The sequence below is a fragment of the Eutrigla gurnardus genome, assembly GCF_963514095.1.
Source record: "Eutrigla gurnardus genome assembly, chromosome: 8".
NCBI lineage: Eukaryota > Metazoa > Chordata > Actinopteri > Perciformes > Triglidae > Eutrigla > Eutrigla gurnardus.
In genome coordinates this window covers 23,257,395-23,273,681 of record NC_139922.1, presented here as the reverse complement: position 1 = coordinate 23,273,681, position 16,287 = coordinate 23,257,395, and the positions used below count along the sequence as shown (strand labels likewise).

The window sequence follows — 16,287 nt, the reverse complement described above, 5'->3', positions numbered from 1 at the left end:
TACGAGGATACTGACAGGGTCCTATCCTCTGTGTCTATTAGGTAATGATTATGTAGTTTTACACACACATTGGGTTGTTTATTCTACCATCGAAACCTACACATTACATGTATTTTAGAGGCTGATTCCACTATTTTTATGTATATTTAATAATAAATAGTTCAATTTCTCTACCAGATTTTTCCACCGGACAAAATGCTTTGCAAGGGCAACTAGACCTTGACGTAAGGGAAACAGAGAGTCGACACTCAACATCCTCCTCCTTCACAAAGACCTATATTACTCTGTTGAAAGTTGAAAAGTTCACCGCTGTGTTTGAAAACCAATGGTGTGATGTTAATCAGGGCAGGAAGAGGAAAACTGCTATGATACGATGGAAGATAAAAAAAAAAAGGGGGGGGGGGGAGGTTTACTGTTTATTAGATAGAAGAGGATACAAATCTGAAAGCACAGATGAATGAAAATGACACTACAAGTTGGATTTTTTTTAATGTTGTTTTGGTCCGTGTGGACTTATTTTATCACTCAACACAATATCACAAACATTTTGTCCATTTTTTTTGTACTTCTGGTGTGAGGCTGTTGTTTGGGTTTGACACCTCAGTTTCAATTGTCAAAATGGACAGCAATTATTCAACTCAAGACAATTACTGGCCTTTTTATACAGCTTTGAACAATAATGTCCAGACAGATTTGGCCCTAAATAGGCCAGCTGAGATATAGCTATAAGAAGAAAGTAGTCAGCTGCCTACAACAAATGGAAAAATGGAAAATTGACAAGCTGCTGTACCCAGAGGAAGCGATCCCGCTCATTTATGGCCTTCCCAAAATACACAAATAGGGCGCCCCACTCAGACCCATCATAAGCAGTATTAACTCAGTGACATATAACATTGCCAAGCACCTGGCCACCATTCTGGCCCATCTGGTTGGAAACACATATCACCACGTCAGGAACTCACAGCCAGTTCCTCAGATCAGGACTCAGCAGTCCATCTGCATTTTAAGGATAAGGGACACTCCCTTGAGGACACCGATGTTTGCATTCTGGCCAAGGAAGACAGATGGTCTGAGAGAGGAGTTAAAAAACCTGGAATGACCAGCTCTCATCAGCCAAAACAGTCCTCAGATCAGTCCCCAGCAGAACAACAACTCACATGGTAACAGTAAGTCCTGAGCCCACCCATCAACTGAACTATTCACATGGGTGTGAACGGGTGCAGGAGAGGCATTGAACCCATCGAACCCCTAACCCCTAATCCCCACCAGCGGTCTGGTTCATAACAATATCTCACGGCCGGTGGGCACAGAGGTGTTTGGTCTCTATATAATGCAGAGTTTTAAACCAGCGCTGAAGTAACTTCATGTAAATAAAGGTGGCTGTAGTCACTGCCTTCTTTAAAATACTTAATGCTGACAAGTACGAGCCAGTAACGACAGTAGGCTACATGGCAAACAGCCGTCAAATTGATTTCTGCTGCCAGGTTGGGCCTAAGCAAGAACACATCTGTAGGCAAATATGTTTCAGTTATTTCTGTATTGTTTTACTTATGTTGCTGGTTTCAGATATCTGAATAAAATAACACAAATTTGTAAATGCTGGGAAGATTTGAGGGAAATCGGACGACAAAAACAACTACTACTATTACCACACATTTATAGTTTTACACCTCCTTTTTCAAATATGGTGCCAAAGTCTCCCCTATGAAAACTGCAATCACAAGGGCAAAACCAAGGCTCTCAGATAAGAAAACAGATTCCTGTGTCAAGGGTCATCCTTAGCACGATCTTCCTTATCTTTATCAATGTTTTATCAATATATATATATATATATATATATATATATATAAAACCCTGCATGCTTCATGTGAGCGACCACAAGGTGGTGGTAACTGACAAAGACTTCCAATGATGCTTCAGTGGCAGAAACCTCTGCACAGGTTCAACATTGATGGAGATTGTTCCTCATGTGGAATGTGGTGGATTATTCTGAGAAACCAGGACATTGTGTTCCAAATTAGGAAACTGTTTCAAATCTAATGTTCCAGCTTAAAGCACAAATAAAAGTTGTACGTCCCTCCCAGTTTAATTTGTTGCAGCAGGAAACTCAAACCCCCATGTAGAGCTGCAAACCGATATAGCCGATACCACTTGTTTGTTAGAATCGCTGCGGCTGTTTCTCTGTTTTGGGAAGTAGAAAATTAAAAAGACGAAAAAAGTGTCCTCTGTCAGCAGGAAACATGTGGGCAATGGAAGTGGAAGTAGAAGAGCATGATCACGCACACAAGGCAAAAACGCTGATATGTGTGGCACTTTGAACATTTGTTTTCAGCATTGTGGAGTCTGTTGCAAGTTAAAAAAAAAAAGGTGACTGCATGCAAAAGAGACACCACCTTCAGCAGCACTGGTTCAGGTTGACCCTGATCAACAAGAAGCCCACACAAAACAGGACAGTGTGTGATGGTAGAGCTTTTTCTCCCTGGTGTAAAGCCTTAAAAAGATACACACTCCCTGCTCTCTGAAACATTACCTAAGGATTAATAATCCATTCATCGATGCCAATATTTATACATTTTATCTGTAGTTCAAAAATAGGTATAGACACTTATTATGAGGGGACACAATTGGCCCGTACCATACTGTGAAGGCATGAAATATGAACACTGTGGAAATCTTGACAAAATTAGCTGGCGGTAAAATTTACAGCAAAGTGTTAAAGTAATCTCACATGCTAATCCCATTGGTAGGGAGCTGTCAATCAAAAAGTAGCCACGTCCTAAACCATACCCTGCTTTATAGTCTACTTTACTCTGAATGGTGCAAAAATGTATTTTGCAAATTAAGATCATGAAGAAAACTAACGTGAAAAATGTTTACTGAGAAAATAAATCAAGAAGAGAAGAAATAGTGCCTTTAGGGACTAGTCTACTACACTTAAAGTAAATAGGATACCTCATTGTTTTTACAGCGTAAATACAATTAGCTTCATGTCACCCCCGCGTTGACATAATTAATTAGCCCGGCGGTAAAGCTCTCATCACATGGGTGCAAAGCTGCAGCCTCACAGGGGGGCCGGTAATCCTCCTTCAGCCTTGGTTAATGTGTGTCCTCGCAGGCAGCCTCGCAGTAATAACAATAACAATAAGCAGCGAGGCTCTTTGCTCTTCTGCCGCCTGGTTTCCCCGAAGGCGTGTCCTGCGCTCATGCATATAATAGCCAGACGAGGCGCGCGCGGCTTCGGCTCCGCACTCCTCAGCTCTCCGCGCACGAGCGCACTCTGCACGATGATGGCCGAGCTCGTGGCATTCAACAAGCCGAAGGTACGTTTCATCTGCGTTATTCAATCACGTGGTGTAAACGTTAAACATAGAAGAAAGAAGTCTCGAATAGATTTAAAAAACACACCTTAAAACATGATTTACCTCGCTGTCCGGCGTGTTTGAACCTTGTACAGAAGGAAGAACACCGCTGCCGGGTTTTCGACACGTGATTTCCACCGAGCAAATCCACACACCGCTTGCTTTTGTCAACAAATCTACCCTTTTTTTGTTTTGTTTAACAGCATTCTTTCTATCCGTGAAAATCTACAATCACGCAACACTTGTGTGATTTCCTTTTGACTTCATCAGAGCTTCACCTCAATGCAAACAGAATCACACACAAATCATTATTTAGGATTTATTTTTTATTTGTTTTTTGCCTGATTTCTTTATGGTGGTTCTTTTTGTTGTTTGCAAAGTGAATTTTCATTTTTAACCAGACACAAATGGGGGTGAAATGTATGTATGTGCCCTTTGGAGTCTTGGGAGTTATATGGACCTGATCTGTGCAGAAGCTGACAGCTGATAAGACAGGAAATGATGTGTGTGTTGGTGAGAGATGTTAATTGTAAAAGGAGAGGCCCCGGGGGACCAACGGCTGCTCGCAGTGATAATCTAATTAAATATTAATTTGCTGTTGTGGAAACGAAACCAGATGCTTTATATGCGGTATACAGGTGACTGCTCATGTAATAAGTGGAGTTGATAAGGAGCTGGGATTTTTGGTAGTGCTGCTATCAATTATCTTTTTTTAATCATCATATTGATTATTTTCTCAATTATTTGGGAGCAATCATCGAAAAATGGCCATAATGGGGGGAAAAATCCACACCTGTCATATTGAAATGTCCATAATACAATTCAATCATATAAAACAGAGAAAAGCAAAACAACTGAAAGAATGGCACCACATATTTGGCATGTTTTGCTAAATAAATAAATAAACGCCCTTAACAATTTATTGATAACAGAATAGTTTCTGAGAGCCAGACGCCACTAAATACTACACACTGCTCCTTTAAAGGGACAAACAGGCATCAATAAAAAGCTAAATATGACAGAAGCAGCCTCAACGTATTCCGTTCACAATTATAAAACACAGAAAGAATATAATAATTATTATTATGAGCTTTTTGTAGCACATTCTAAAGATCTTTAACTGAGGAAATACCAGAAAATGCAGATAAAATAAAAATAAGGCCATAAGGATACAAACTTTCGATGTGCGGTAATCAGTATAAACTTACCACAATGTTCTACAGGAAGTTCTGTGTGTCCTGAAAGAATTGCCGCAGATTTCCTGGCGTTGTAGATGGGTTAAGCAGCTGTGAACGGCCGGATGCTCCACCACACCGAGCTTTTAGGGGAAGAAAATAGATGTAAACAAAAGAGACCCTCAAGCAGTTCCAGTCATACACATTACATCTTGTTGTAAATATTTGAAGTTCTTTCTTTTTTTTTTTTTTTTCACGTGACAGACGGACACACGTTTCTACAAGTGGTGATAAGGTTTGCAGCTAAGTCATAAGGGCATATTTTCCTTATCTATTATCAAGTTATAAGAGGTTACTTTATTGATTCATTACTGAATAATCAGGCATGCACACATAATCAGAAAATAGTGAGAAACGTGCCTTTGTGATTCCATGTGGTCTCTCCAAGGTGGTGTCTTCAATTATTTCTGTTAAACCCAAAGATATTCATCATACAATGATATCAAATGCCAAAAAATGCAAATTTTCACAAATCCGTAATGCATCAGAAATGTGTGGTTTATTGAAAGCTGGTGGCTGATGCTGCGTTAAACGTTAATGTAAGGACTATAGTTAATTGTCATATTTAATCTGCTCTTTTGCTCTCAAACTGCTCAAAACAGTACTTAGTTGGAGTTTCGACTACAAGCACTCTGGTCGTTGGCTGTTTTTAAATGTGCACTATAATTCAACACAACCTCCCTTGACTAACGCCAACTCCTGTTTCCTGTTTACCATTCTGAGATCCACATTTTGAACACATGCTGTGGGAAAACATTCATGGTTTTAATCTTTGATTTATTGTGTTTTTACATTTCAACAAACATTTGTAAAAAACCCTGGAAACTCAGCCTTAGATCTTAAGTATTTCGGGTATTGATTAATTGACTAATCAGCTCAGCTGCTCTGACATTTGTAGACAATTGTGTATTCTTGTAGTATCACTCATATTCAAAGTTGTTCACACAAATATGCATTCAGGGCCTTGATGAAGAAGTACAAGAATGTTATCGAAAATAGACTTTCTTGAAAAAATTATCTAGAGCAGTGCCACCAACTCCTCCTTTTGCGTTTATATTTAAGGCCAGATTTCCATAAACTTGCTCATTTTCCTGCTGGACATGAAATGTCTGGTATTCGTGTTAAATCAACCTCACCCTGACTGAAGTTCCGGCCTCAGTTGTTGAAAGAGGAGCGTAGGGTTTCCGTGTCATCTGCCTGACTAAATCACGGCTCTCAGCGCTGGAAGGAGAGCCAGGACACTTAATCTTCTTTGACCCTTCACTGGCCTTTTCACTCACTTGTTTCCCAGTCAAGCGTTCTGCATTCATGATGGCCAAAACATTGAAGTGCAACACCACCGCCGCGCTCCTGGACTGCTCTCTTTCTTTCTTTTTAAACACAACTGGGTATCTTTAGTTCTTTACTTCTAAACTATAATGTTCAACAAGACTCAGATATATGGCAACATCCATCTATTTGAAGATATTTTTAATTGACTGATACGTTGTTTGTTGTCATGTATCCATCTCATACACAGGTTGAGCTGCATGTGCACCTCGATGGAGCCATCAGGGTGGAGACCATCCTTGATGTGGCCAAGTAAGTTCAGATTTACTGTACTGAGAAGTAAAATAGAGCACCGCTGATACATCGGCCCAAGCAGGTGTATTGGACACACATATCGGTCTATAACAACAAACTGCTTGACATAAATGCAGAAGATATATATGAAACATTGCATTATCCACAGAAGAGCATAGGTTTCTTCTAGCTCTGTTTTGGTCTCCACCATCTCCTTTATCTGTATTTTGAGCTGCTAAATGCATCTATGTTCACTAGCTAGTTGAACTGTATCTGTCTGCTGTTTGGCGCTGAGCAGCAGGCATGTGTGTACTAATGAGAGAGGTGCGAGTGAATCAATATGTTAAATTTGTAGCCAATAAAAGCAAAACGATGAGCTGAAAGATGCATAAATGCTACGGAACGCCGAGGGGATAATTTGGGTGATCCCCTGTGGATTTGTCACTATGAGCTACACCTTTTACATAACATCTGAGCCATTTGTTAAAAGAAAAAGTAAACTAGATTTGTACATTTTGGTTTGTGTATTTACATTTCCACACTGTCCATGAACCTTCCTACTTCCAGGAGACGCGGCATCCCTCTACCAGCAAATACTGCGGAGGAGATGACACAGCTGATAATCCTCCAGGAGCCCGCCACCCTCACCAAGTTCCTGGGCAAGTTCGCCGTATACGTGCACGTGTTTGCGTAAGTGCTCACATGTCTCCCGTAAGAACTCAGTTTCATATTCGTCAAAGGTGACGGGGGGAGTGCAAAGAGCAAGGCTTTGACTGATTAAGAGTCAGGGTCCGCCTACTGTCACAGGAATGTTACTCCACCAAGGTCGGCGACGAGGGTCAACGTCCAGGCAATTTATCTCAGTTATGTTCCACAATTACGATGCATCCAAAGTCTAAAACCAGAGTAGTAGAATGAGTACTAGAGTACTGTGATTAATGGGACAGTAGGTGTGATTTTAAATGCCAGACATGCAGAACAGGAACACATCCATTGTTGAGATCAAGTGTCACCTTGGCAACCAAACAAAAAGGAAAGTAAGTAATATGTTTGGGGAACCGTTGCCAGAGTCTTATATTTAGTCGCCCAGTGACAGGGCTGAACCCTTAAGACGGACCAAATAAAGTCTTTCAGACCCTCAACAGCCTTGGACAGCGTTCAACAATGGCGGTCTGTAGTGAACGGCCTACAGCGTGCCGTTGTGCTGAATGGACCCTCTTGTATGGAGGCTCTTGAAAGCCTCGCGTTGCTTCTACAACATGGGGAACCTGCTAGCTGAGTTGAGTTAGTGCAGGACTGGTGTGTGTGTGTGTGTGTGTGTGTGTGTGTGTGTGTGTGTGTGTGTGTGTGTGTGTGTGTGTGTGTAATGAGAGGATGCTGGAGAACAACAGGCATTCAGACCTGTGCAATTGCTGGAAGCTGTGTTGTTGTCCGTCATGTGACTGAAAGTGTGCTGCTGAGTCGAAAGGAAAGAAGGAAGCGGAGCTTCTAAAGGTTCTTCTAATAGTCTGTCATACGTGCAAGACAGACAGAAAATGTTATTGGTGTAAAATGTGATAATCACAAAGGGTTTTTTTTCCATTAGGTGAGATGATGATCTAAATTTAACGAGTAATCTCCTGATTAATTTCTTAATTTCCTGTCAGGAAATGGTAAACAACTTTTTTTTTTCAAAGCCAAAGTGACATCATCAAAAAGTTTGCTCATATTTACAAAGAGGCAAATCTTTGTACTTGAAATACAAATGAAACCAAATGAAAACCTGTAAGTCAACCATCACTATTAATAGATGCTGTACGTGGACATGTAGGAGGTGTTTATAATCAATCAGTTATATTGTATCAGCAGCACAAATGCTTATTTTGCTCATTTTGAAAGCCGTCGTACGGTAGATGATGGATTAGCAGCAGCTAATGGTTTTGTGCTGCTGAGATAAGAGATTATAGGAGACAAAAGGGCAATGTCATTCCTGTTGCGTTTGCCTGTGCTCTTTCACAGTGGCGACAGGGAGGCCATAAAGAGGATCGCCTACGAGTTCGTTGAGGACAAAGCCAAGGAGGGAGTGATTTATGTGGAGGTCAGATACAGCCCTCACTTTCTGGCTAACGCCAAAGTGGAACCGATACCGTGGAACCAGGAAGAGTAAGTCTTTTTGTGAGACCTGGGTGCTTTCAGGAAGGCCTGGTATTCAGTTCAGCTCACTGCATTCTTTCTCTTTGTGCCTGTTCTTCAATCAGAGGTGACTTGAGCCCGGACGAGGTGGTGCAACTGGTCAACGAGGGCCTCAGCGAGGGGGAGAGGGCCTTCAATATCAAAGCCAGGTCCATTCTATGCTGCATGCGCCACATGCCAAGTAATGAACTGTTCATGCTCCCGTCTGTCCAAACATCCTTGTGAGATATTAAGGTTTCTCACTGTTCTGTTCTACTGTACTTGACAGATAACGAGCAGCACAGAAAGACACACAGCACTCGCCGTTTTTTTTGTATGTCCATACTGATAATGGTAACACGCTGATGTTAAGGAGGCGCATTGTTTATCGTGTTCACCATCTTTAGTTTAGAGTAAACACAAAGACTGATGGGAATGTCATTCGCTTTGCAAGTACGTAAATATAGCTTGTACATTTGGCCTGATGATGCAGCTGGAGGAAGAGTTGGGGAGGAGGTCACCACAGTCGTTAGGATTTATCCTAAGAGGGACATGAACATCTGTACTACATCTGATTTCAGTCCATCCGATGGCTGACTCATGAGTCGGGGAGTCATTCATGCTTGTGCAGCGTTTCATGGTAACCCATCCAAGTATTGGACCACAGATTGATGGCGCAGTAATGCATTCACTGGCTTATGAAAAGTTGAGATGATTATCACAGTGGGAGCTGGAGAGGCGTAGTGGTGATGCCAATTAAAAGTAACGATTGCAACATCAGCGTTCCTGCCTTCTCAGCAGCAGCAGCGACTATGGCGATAAGTCCGTTGCAAAACTTCTCTGTTCCATTTTTTGCAACTGTTTCCTGTGTAGCATATCAGCCGAGTGCAATTCATATCTGTCATTCTGTATTTCACATTAAATCTCTTGCTGCAATAGGCGTCAGATGTTCAGAGACTTTTTGAACGTATGGACGACATCTGATTTTGTCATACACGAAAATACATAGTGCTATTTTAGGAAAACATCTGTGTGCAGTTTGATCTGTGTGTATTTAAATAGTATGAAGCCTAATATTTAGCTTTATTCTAGTTATCAATATAATGATATGGGACATACCGTATGTAACTGTTTTGGTTGTGTAAAAGTACTTACATGCAGTTATAAAAGTCAAGCTGTGACGCAGCAAATCAAAGGAATAGTTATTTGCTTTCCTGCCAAGGGCTAGATAAGAATGCTGATACCACTCTAATGCATGTACGGAAAGTAGGAAATAGCTTAGCTTAGCATAGAGACTGGAAACGGGGGTAACAGTTAGCCTGGCTCTCTCCAAAATCAACAATCTTATCTAATTCTTGGAATCGTAGCAAATAAACACAGTTCCTAAAATGTCTGAACTATTCCTTTAAGAAGCGGTCCTGGTTGCTATAGATGCATGTTGGTTAACGCTGTCTTGTGCTCGTCTTAGCTGTAGATTGATGAAGAAGGATTTAGCACCATGCCTGAACTGCATCATCACATTTCATCAACGCATCATCTGCATGTGTGTGTGTGTGTGTGTGTGTGTGTGTGTGTGTGTGTGTGTGTGTGTGTGTGTGTGTGTGTGTGTGTGTGTGTGTGTGTGTGTGTGTGTGAGTGAGTTGCCGGAGCCATACGGTGGAGTAATATACGTGTGTTTTACATCCTCAAGGCTGGTCTATGGAGATCGTGGAGCTCTGTAAGAAGTATCGAGATGCCGGTGTGGTCGCCATCGATCTGGCAGGCGATGAGTCACTCAACTGTGAAGCCAACCCAGACCACAGGAAGGCCTATGAGGTGAGTGTGCGACAGTCTTTGTCAAAGCATTAGGCAGATTAAAAAGGCGTTTATTTATTATAATGAGGTCACCCAGGTTGAATGCCGAAACCCGTAGTGCAATAACAAACGGGTGACGTCACGATCCTTACACGGTCTTCTACCCAGTCTGTGGTTAGGATTCATCGAGCAGCAGCATCATGCTGGACTGCGTCAACAGGAGCTGATTGCTTTGTGCCCTTGAACGTGTGAAAAAGCCAGTCATTCCTCACATAGTTTAGCAAGGGGGCGATCGCTTGGGGACAATCCCAGACAGTGTCGTAGACTGCTTATTTTGGCATTATAGCACACGTGTAAATACGAGTTATACTCGATAGCATACGGCATCATTTTTTAGGGTTGTTAAAACATTTCCAGTCCGCGAGTCCAGCTCAGGTTCCCACGGGCGGCCAAGCTGATCCAAATATGGCTGCGGGGGAAAATCACCCCGACCACCTTCAGGGATCCTGAGACAGCTTTGTTCCGCAGCTACAGGGAGGACTAGAGGACGGAGTTGTGTCCTGCAATGGCAATGGGCCAGACCATAATATCTTGATGACTAGTGAATGGATTACCAGGTCCCCTTCAGGAGGAATTAGATCACTTTTAGTAATCCCTTGACCTTTCATCTCGCACCGTCATCAGGTCAAAATGTCTCCAATACTTTGGTTTATGACCAGATAACCGTAAAACTAATGGCATCCCTATCAGTGAGCTGTGCTTTGCATTTAGTGCTTATTATCCAATTAGCATGTTGACTAAGATGCTGAATTTGAACATTATAACTGCTTGACATCAGTGTGTTAGCATGTTAGCATGTTAGCATGCAGGAAGCAGGGCTTTAGCCTCACAGACCTGCTAATCGTGTTTAAACTCGACTCTTACGTCTCGTTTAAACACGTTTTGTACAATGTCATGACTATCAACATGATTCACCGTCCACTGTTAATGTGGCAACACCAGTTCTCAGACTTGGTCAAAGGTACACAAGGCTTGCTGTGACTAAATAAAACCAACAGGTTTCACAGTCAGGAGTATCGTCTCAAATCGATGAGGACTTGAATGTCTTTATCTGAGTTAACACTCCAGTTTCTTTTGAAGCTGTTATGAAATATACAATTTGGTTTTCAGCCAGTATTTATTGATTATAACAGAGTCCAGCAGTAAGTAATCACGTTTTGCCTGTCAGACCGTAAGAAGCAGATTAATCAGTTAATATGCTACAGCACCGGACGTGGGACAAGCCTTACCCGACATCGATTGCAGCGCTGCAGGATGGGTGGGGTTGACTAAACGGGGACAGCGAATTAAGTAATTGTACTTATAGTCAACTGACTGTTATTCATGCAGTCTGTTGGCTCTGGGCTACCAATTCTTGAGATGGTCAACTTATAAAAGGTTTATGAATTGCTGGCATTCAATGGAGTTTATGTTAAAAGACGTTTTTAAATGCTCTCCCTTAAAACACAGCCAGTGAAAAGTCATTTGAGGGAAATAATTAGTCAAAGAGTCACGAGGTGATCATAAAATGAAAACAATCCAGTTCAAAGTGGAGTATTTGCAGAGGCTGCAAATATTTTGTTGAACCAAAAACATTTTCTCATGCTGTCTCATCAGGATTTAGTTTGTGTATTTTATTTTTCCTTGCAAAGCACTTAATAACTGGTTTTGATAAGAGCTGTATATACACGTATTATTATATTATTCAACTTCAGTATTCACATATCGTTCAGTTCTCCAGGAATGTGTTTCACGATCCACAACGTAAAGAGGTTCTGAAATCCTGTGAAGCTGAATAGATATTGATGGAAGAAAATAGAAATGCGCTTCAATTATTAACCAGAAGCAGAAGTCACAGAGCAGAGTCCACGGTAATATTGAGGGTTATCTTCATGAACTACATGACCTCTCAACACCTGCAGATTAAGCGGGCCACACTCAGCATGTCCAAGGTTAAGAATGCTGAGAGGAAAACAGATAACTAAGTACACATGCAGTAAAAAATATCGTGTATTTGACTGTAGCTCCCAGCACGGGCGTGCACAAAAAGCCGTCTAAATGACAAACGGTGCCTCGCCGGGTGCTGCAGGATAGCAGATGTGAAAGCCACTTATGTGGTCGTGCAGTTTGGTTGCTGACGGACCGATTCTGTTGGCAGGAAGCAGCTCGTTGTGGGATCCACAGGACGGTACACGCAGGGGAGGTGGGTCCACCGAGCGTAGTGAAGGAGGTAAGTCATTCAACAATGCATCATGCACAAACCTAAGACATGAATGAACCAACTAGATCCAAAGGAATTTGAAAGAGCAGATGGGGAGTGTCTGAAAACTACATACACAATTAGGGCTGTTCGATTAATCGATTTTAAATCGTAATCGCGATTATGTATTTAGAACGATGTTAAAACGTGAAACTCGTAAAATCGATTTTTCACACACCTCTACCTCCTTCATGGGTTACATTATTATTTAGCATGCAAAGACCCAGTTTAGTTTAATTAGAAAATATCTTGTTTTATTTAATTGGAAATATAACTTACTGTATGTTTGCAAGTGCTGATTTGCTTTTATATTTTTTCAAACTTTATTTATTTTACAAAAAGAGTTTTGCACTTTATTCATTCATTTTTTGTTTAATAAGAGCAAATTGCATTTAAAGCCCAATGGGGGAAATGTTCAATAAAAAAGCAGCATATTTGAAATAATTTCTTTGCCTTTTGTCATTTCACAAAATAATCGTAATCGTAATCGAAAATCGGATTTTGAGAGAACAAAATCGAGATTTTATTTTTAGGCAAAATCGAACAGCCCTATACACAATCTACCATTATTGTGGTTTAAAGCTCCAGTATGAGTCACTGCCATAATAAATGGCTGCTCCCGGAGGACTCTGTGCCTCAAAGTGACAGTTCAGCCACATGCCTCTAGAAATAGCCTGCAGATTCTGCTGACATGTGCAACATGGATGTTTGTTTTCTGAGTTACAATTCGTTTTTGCCTCTTGATGTTTTAGGCTGTAGAAGTGCTGAAAGCTGAACGTGTCGGACACGGTTACAGAACCCTGGAAGACCAAGTTCTGTACAAGAAGCTGCTGGCTCAGAACATGCACTTTGAGGTGAGGAACTATCATCAAAAAGCTGCATCACCAACAAGGAAATTGACAAATTAATGTCTGCATGATTGAACACAGTGTGCCCTGTTTATCACCAAAGAATTGAGATAATTACAGAGTGGGATTGTATTTTGAGGTAACTATAGTGATGTAGCCAACTGGTGACAAAGAGTAGAAAAAGGAGTGATATGCTGCCCTCTAGTGGAGCCTCCAGTATCACATCTGTGCCGCTCTGATTGCAGGTGTGTCCCGTTTCAAGTAAGCTGACGGGAGCCTGCGACCCGGACTTCACCAAGCATCCCGTCATCACGTAAGCTTTCGTTTATTTGACACGGAAATCTGCTAATTAACCCGCATTAAGGCAGAATTGGGGGCTTTATTCATTCTTCTTATGATTTCATCGTTTTCCTCTGCGCAGCTTCAGGAAAGACAAGGCGAACTACTCCCTGAATACAGATGACCCTCTGATCTTCAACTCCAATCTGCACCTGGACTACAGCACCGCGCAGAAATACATGGGGTTCACGGAGGAGGAATTCAAACGACTGGTGAGATCCAACGCATGAATAATTGCAGCAGCGGTTCACGGGACGGTTTGGATACGGTTTGGAATGAGAGCACGGGGCGTAGATGCCCCTGCACATGGTAATGTCTCTCTCTGTGGCTAATTAAAGCAGGAACAAAAGCCAGCATGAAAGAAGTCTTCCAAAGCATCAGATCCTTTTAATAATTACAATTCTTCATGTATTTTAAACAGCGTGTTGGTGCTTAACATCCAGGCTCCATCTGGTTTGCATATCGACTGTTCATTCGAGGAGAAGTTGGGATTCTTTTGGAAATGCGTTCATTTGCTTTCTGGCAAGAGTTGGATGAGAATAGGAAACGTTGAGCCCGTCTCCGTCCAAATGGAACAAAATCTGCCTTCGGCCATCTAAAGCTCACTAATTACCGATCTAGTTTGGAAGCAGACTAATTTGTACTTGCTCAGAAACTGCATAGATCAGCCACTTCTTCTATCCGTAGGTAGTAAATGCATGCAGGGGCTTTACCTTCCATGATGGTTCCCCGTCTTCCTCTTCATCATCAGGCTTCTGCTGTCTTGAGATATTCACTTCACAAGTCATCAGAAGAACGTTATCTTGTGATCGTTTCACGGCGATTATGTTGAAAAGCACAAAACACATTCACATCACCTCACAAATCTGTGGGAAGGTGTCAGATTTTGAACAATTACAGCATGCGAGGAAAGCATCATCCTGCTGGAGCATGTCTGCAAAAATCAGAACACGGGGGATAAAAGCGTTCACAGACCACATCAACGCGGTGGACAACAATATCCAGTTCACCGGGGAGGATGTCAGAGGAAGTAGTCTGGCCTTTGTGGATTGTGCTGTGCACAGTCAATATGACAGAAGCCCTCAACATCGGAATATGCAGGAAAACCACACACACACACTTGATCGTTTGATGCACAAGTTAGGGGTCATCAGAACCCTCCAGTATCGGGCCCAAAATGTACCCACGAGTACAAAACACACATCAGGGGAGCCCTTAAAACGTGTGGATACCCCGACTGGGTCTTCATCAACAGAACAAAAAGATGCAGTGGAAGGACAGAGAAGAAAAAACAACAATAACGCATGCAACACCCATACATACGTTTCTGAAAACTCAGGAGGATATTCACAAACACTACAACGTCATGCACTTCAAGCTCAGTAATACACCGAGGCAAAAGCTTGTCCACCCCAGGTAGGAAAGCCTGAAGCAAGGCCAGTTGCCCACGACAAAGCTTTCATGGATGACCGTGACCCGGATGACTGAGAACCTTCACAGACCTAATGCTTTTGTACTTTTAGTTCATAACATATTGAATGCATGACTTTTTGTAACAGTATTTCTACACAGTGGTACTGAACACCTCTAGATTTGTACCTTTTTACTAAAGGGAAAGGTTAAACTGGCTGTTGGCTGGCACAATCATGATCATCTCATCTAACTAAATATGAACCATAATGACTCTATGTGTGTCGTAGAACATCTGTTCTGCAGAGTCGTGCTTCCTGCCCGAGAATGAGAAGAAGAAGCTGGTCTACCAACTGTACGAGGCGTACGGGATGATCAAGAGAACTGCCTTTTAAAAACCGATGCAGAAGGAAGTCTGAGGAGGAAACGCGACTTAACCCGGTGGAACAAACCCGCTCAGAACCCTTAATCTCCCCCACCTGACACAATGGAATGTCTTTTTTCCTTTTTTGTAACCAGACATACTGTTTATCATATGGCTACTGCCTTCTCCTCACATATACATCACCAGCTTGTCAGTATTCTATCCAAGTACCTTTAATACTAAAGTTTACAGCCGATATCATGTTGCAGGGCATAAAAAAAACCCCAAAAAAACATGGGAATGCAAGTGTTTTGTGTTTATGTGAAAACTCTGGATCCAGCTTCATCTTGCGTTTACATCCTGTTGTCATAAAGAAAATCAGGTTAGCTTTCAATGCACAATTACTCAGTTGGAAACACTTTGTTGGCATGTAAGGGAAGGACAAGGGGGGTTATTTGTTCATCTTGGTGAGGGAAAATTGAAGAATTTACTACCTATGGGGTAAATATGGTGAACTGGGAAGATCCATAGTTTGGTTTCAGGGAGAAGTGAAGGAATCCAGTGTCAGAAATGTGTGCATTTTGCCCGATAAATACTTAACACAGGTAAAGCAGCTCAATACCAAAAGTGTAGTATTACACTTTAACACCAGGGTGCGCACTACAGTCACCTAGATGGACAAACCAGTGGACTGAATGTGGCTTTTGAACGTCATAATTCCTCAATTCGTTTGATGTATATATTTATTTAAAACATTTCTTTTTCATTTCACTATAAAAAGAGCACTTCCATTTGTAACAGACATTTATGACCATAATAAAAGCTATTATGAAACATTTCTGAATGTAAGCCTGTTTTTTCTTTGTGTTGATAATCTCTCAAATCAATTTTTTTTTAAAGCTAATCCTTATTAAAGCTAATAAGT

The 16,287-nt window shown here is 41.6% G+C and overlaps 1 protein-coding gene across 1 annotated transcript; it reads left to right on the top strand.

Annotated features, from left to right (window-relative positions):
- The first annotated feature begins 3,129 nt into the window (after positions 1-3,129).
- ada (adenosine deaminase) lies at positions 3,130-16,200 on the top strand. Its single transcript, XM_084016407.1, has 11 exons — positions 3,130-3,320; positions 6,114-6,175; positions 6,725-6,847; positions 8,156-8,299; positions 8,395-8,510; positions 9,999-10,123; positions 12,300-12,371; positions 13,154-13,255; positions 13,495-13,562; positions 13,671-13,800; positions 15,289-16,200. The coding sequence occupies exons 1-11, from the start codon at positions 3,204-3,206 to the stop codon at positions 15,391-15,393; spliced, it is 1,164 nt and encodes a 387-aa protein (XP_083872533.1). The 5' UTR covers positions 3,130-3,203; the 3' UTR covers positions 15,394-16,200.
- Positions 16,201-16,287: the final 87 nt, after the last annotated feature.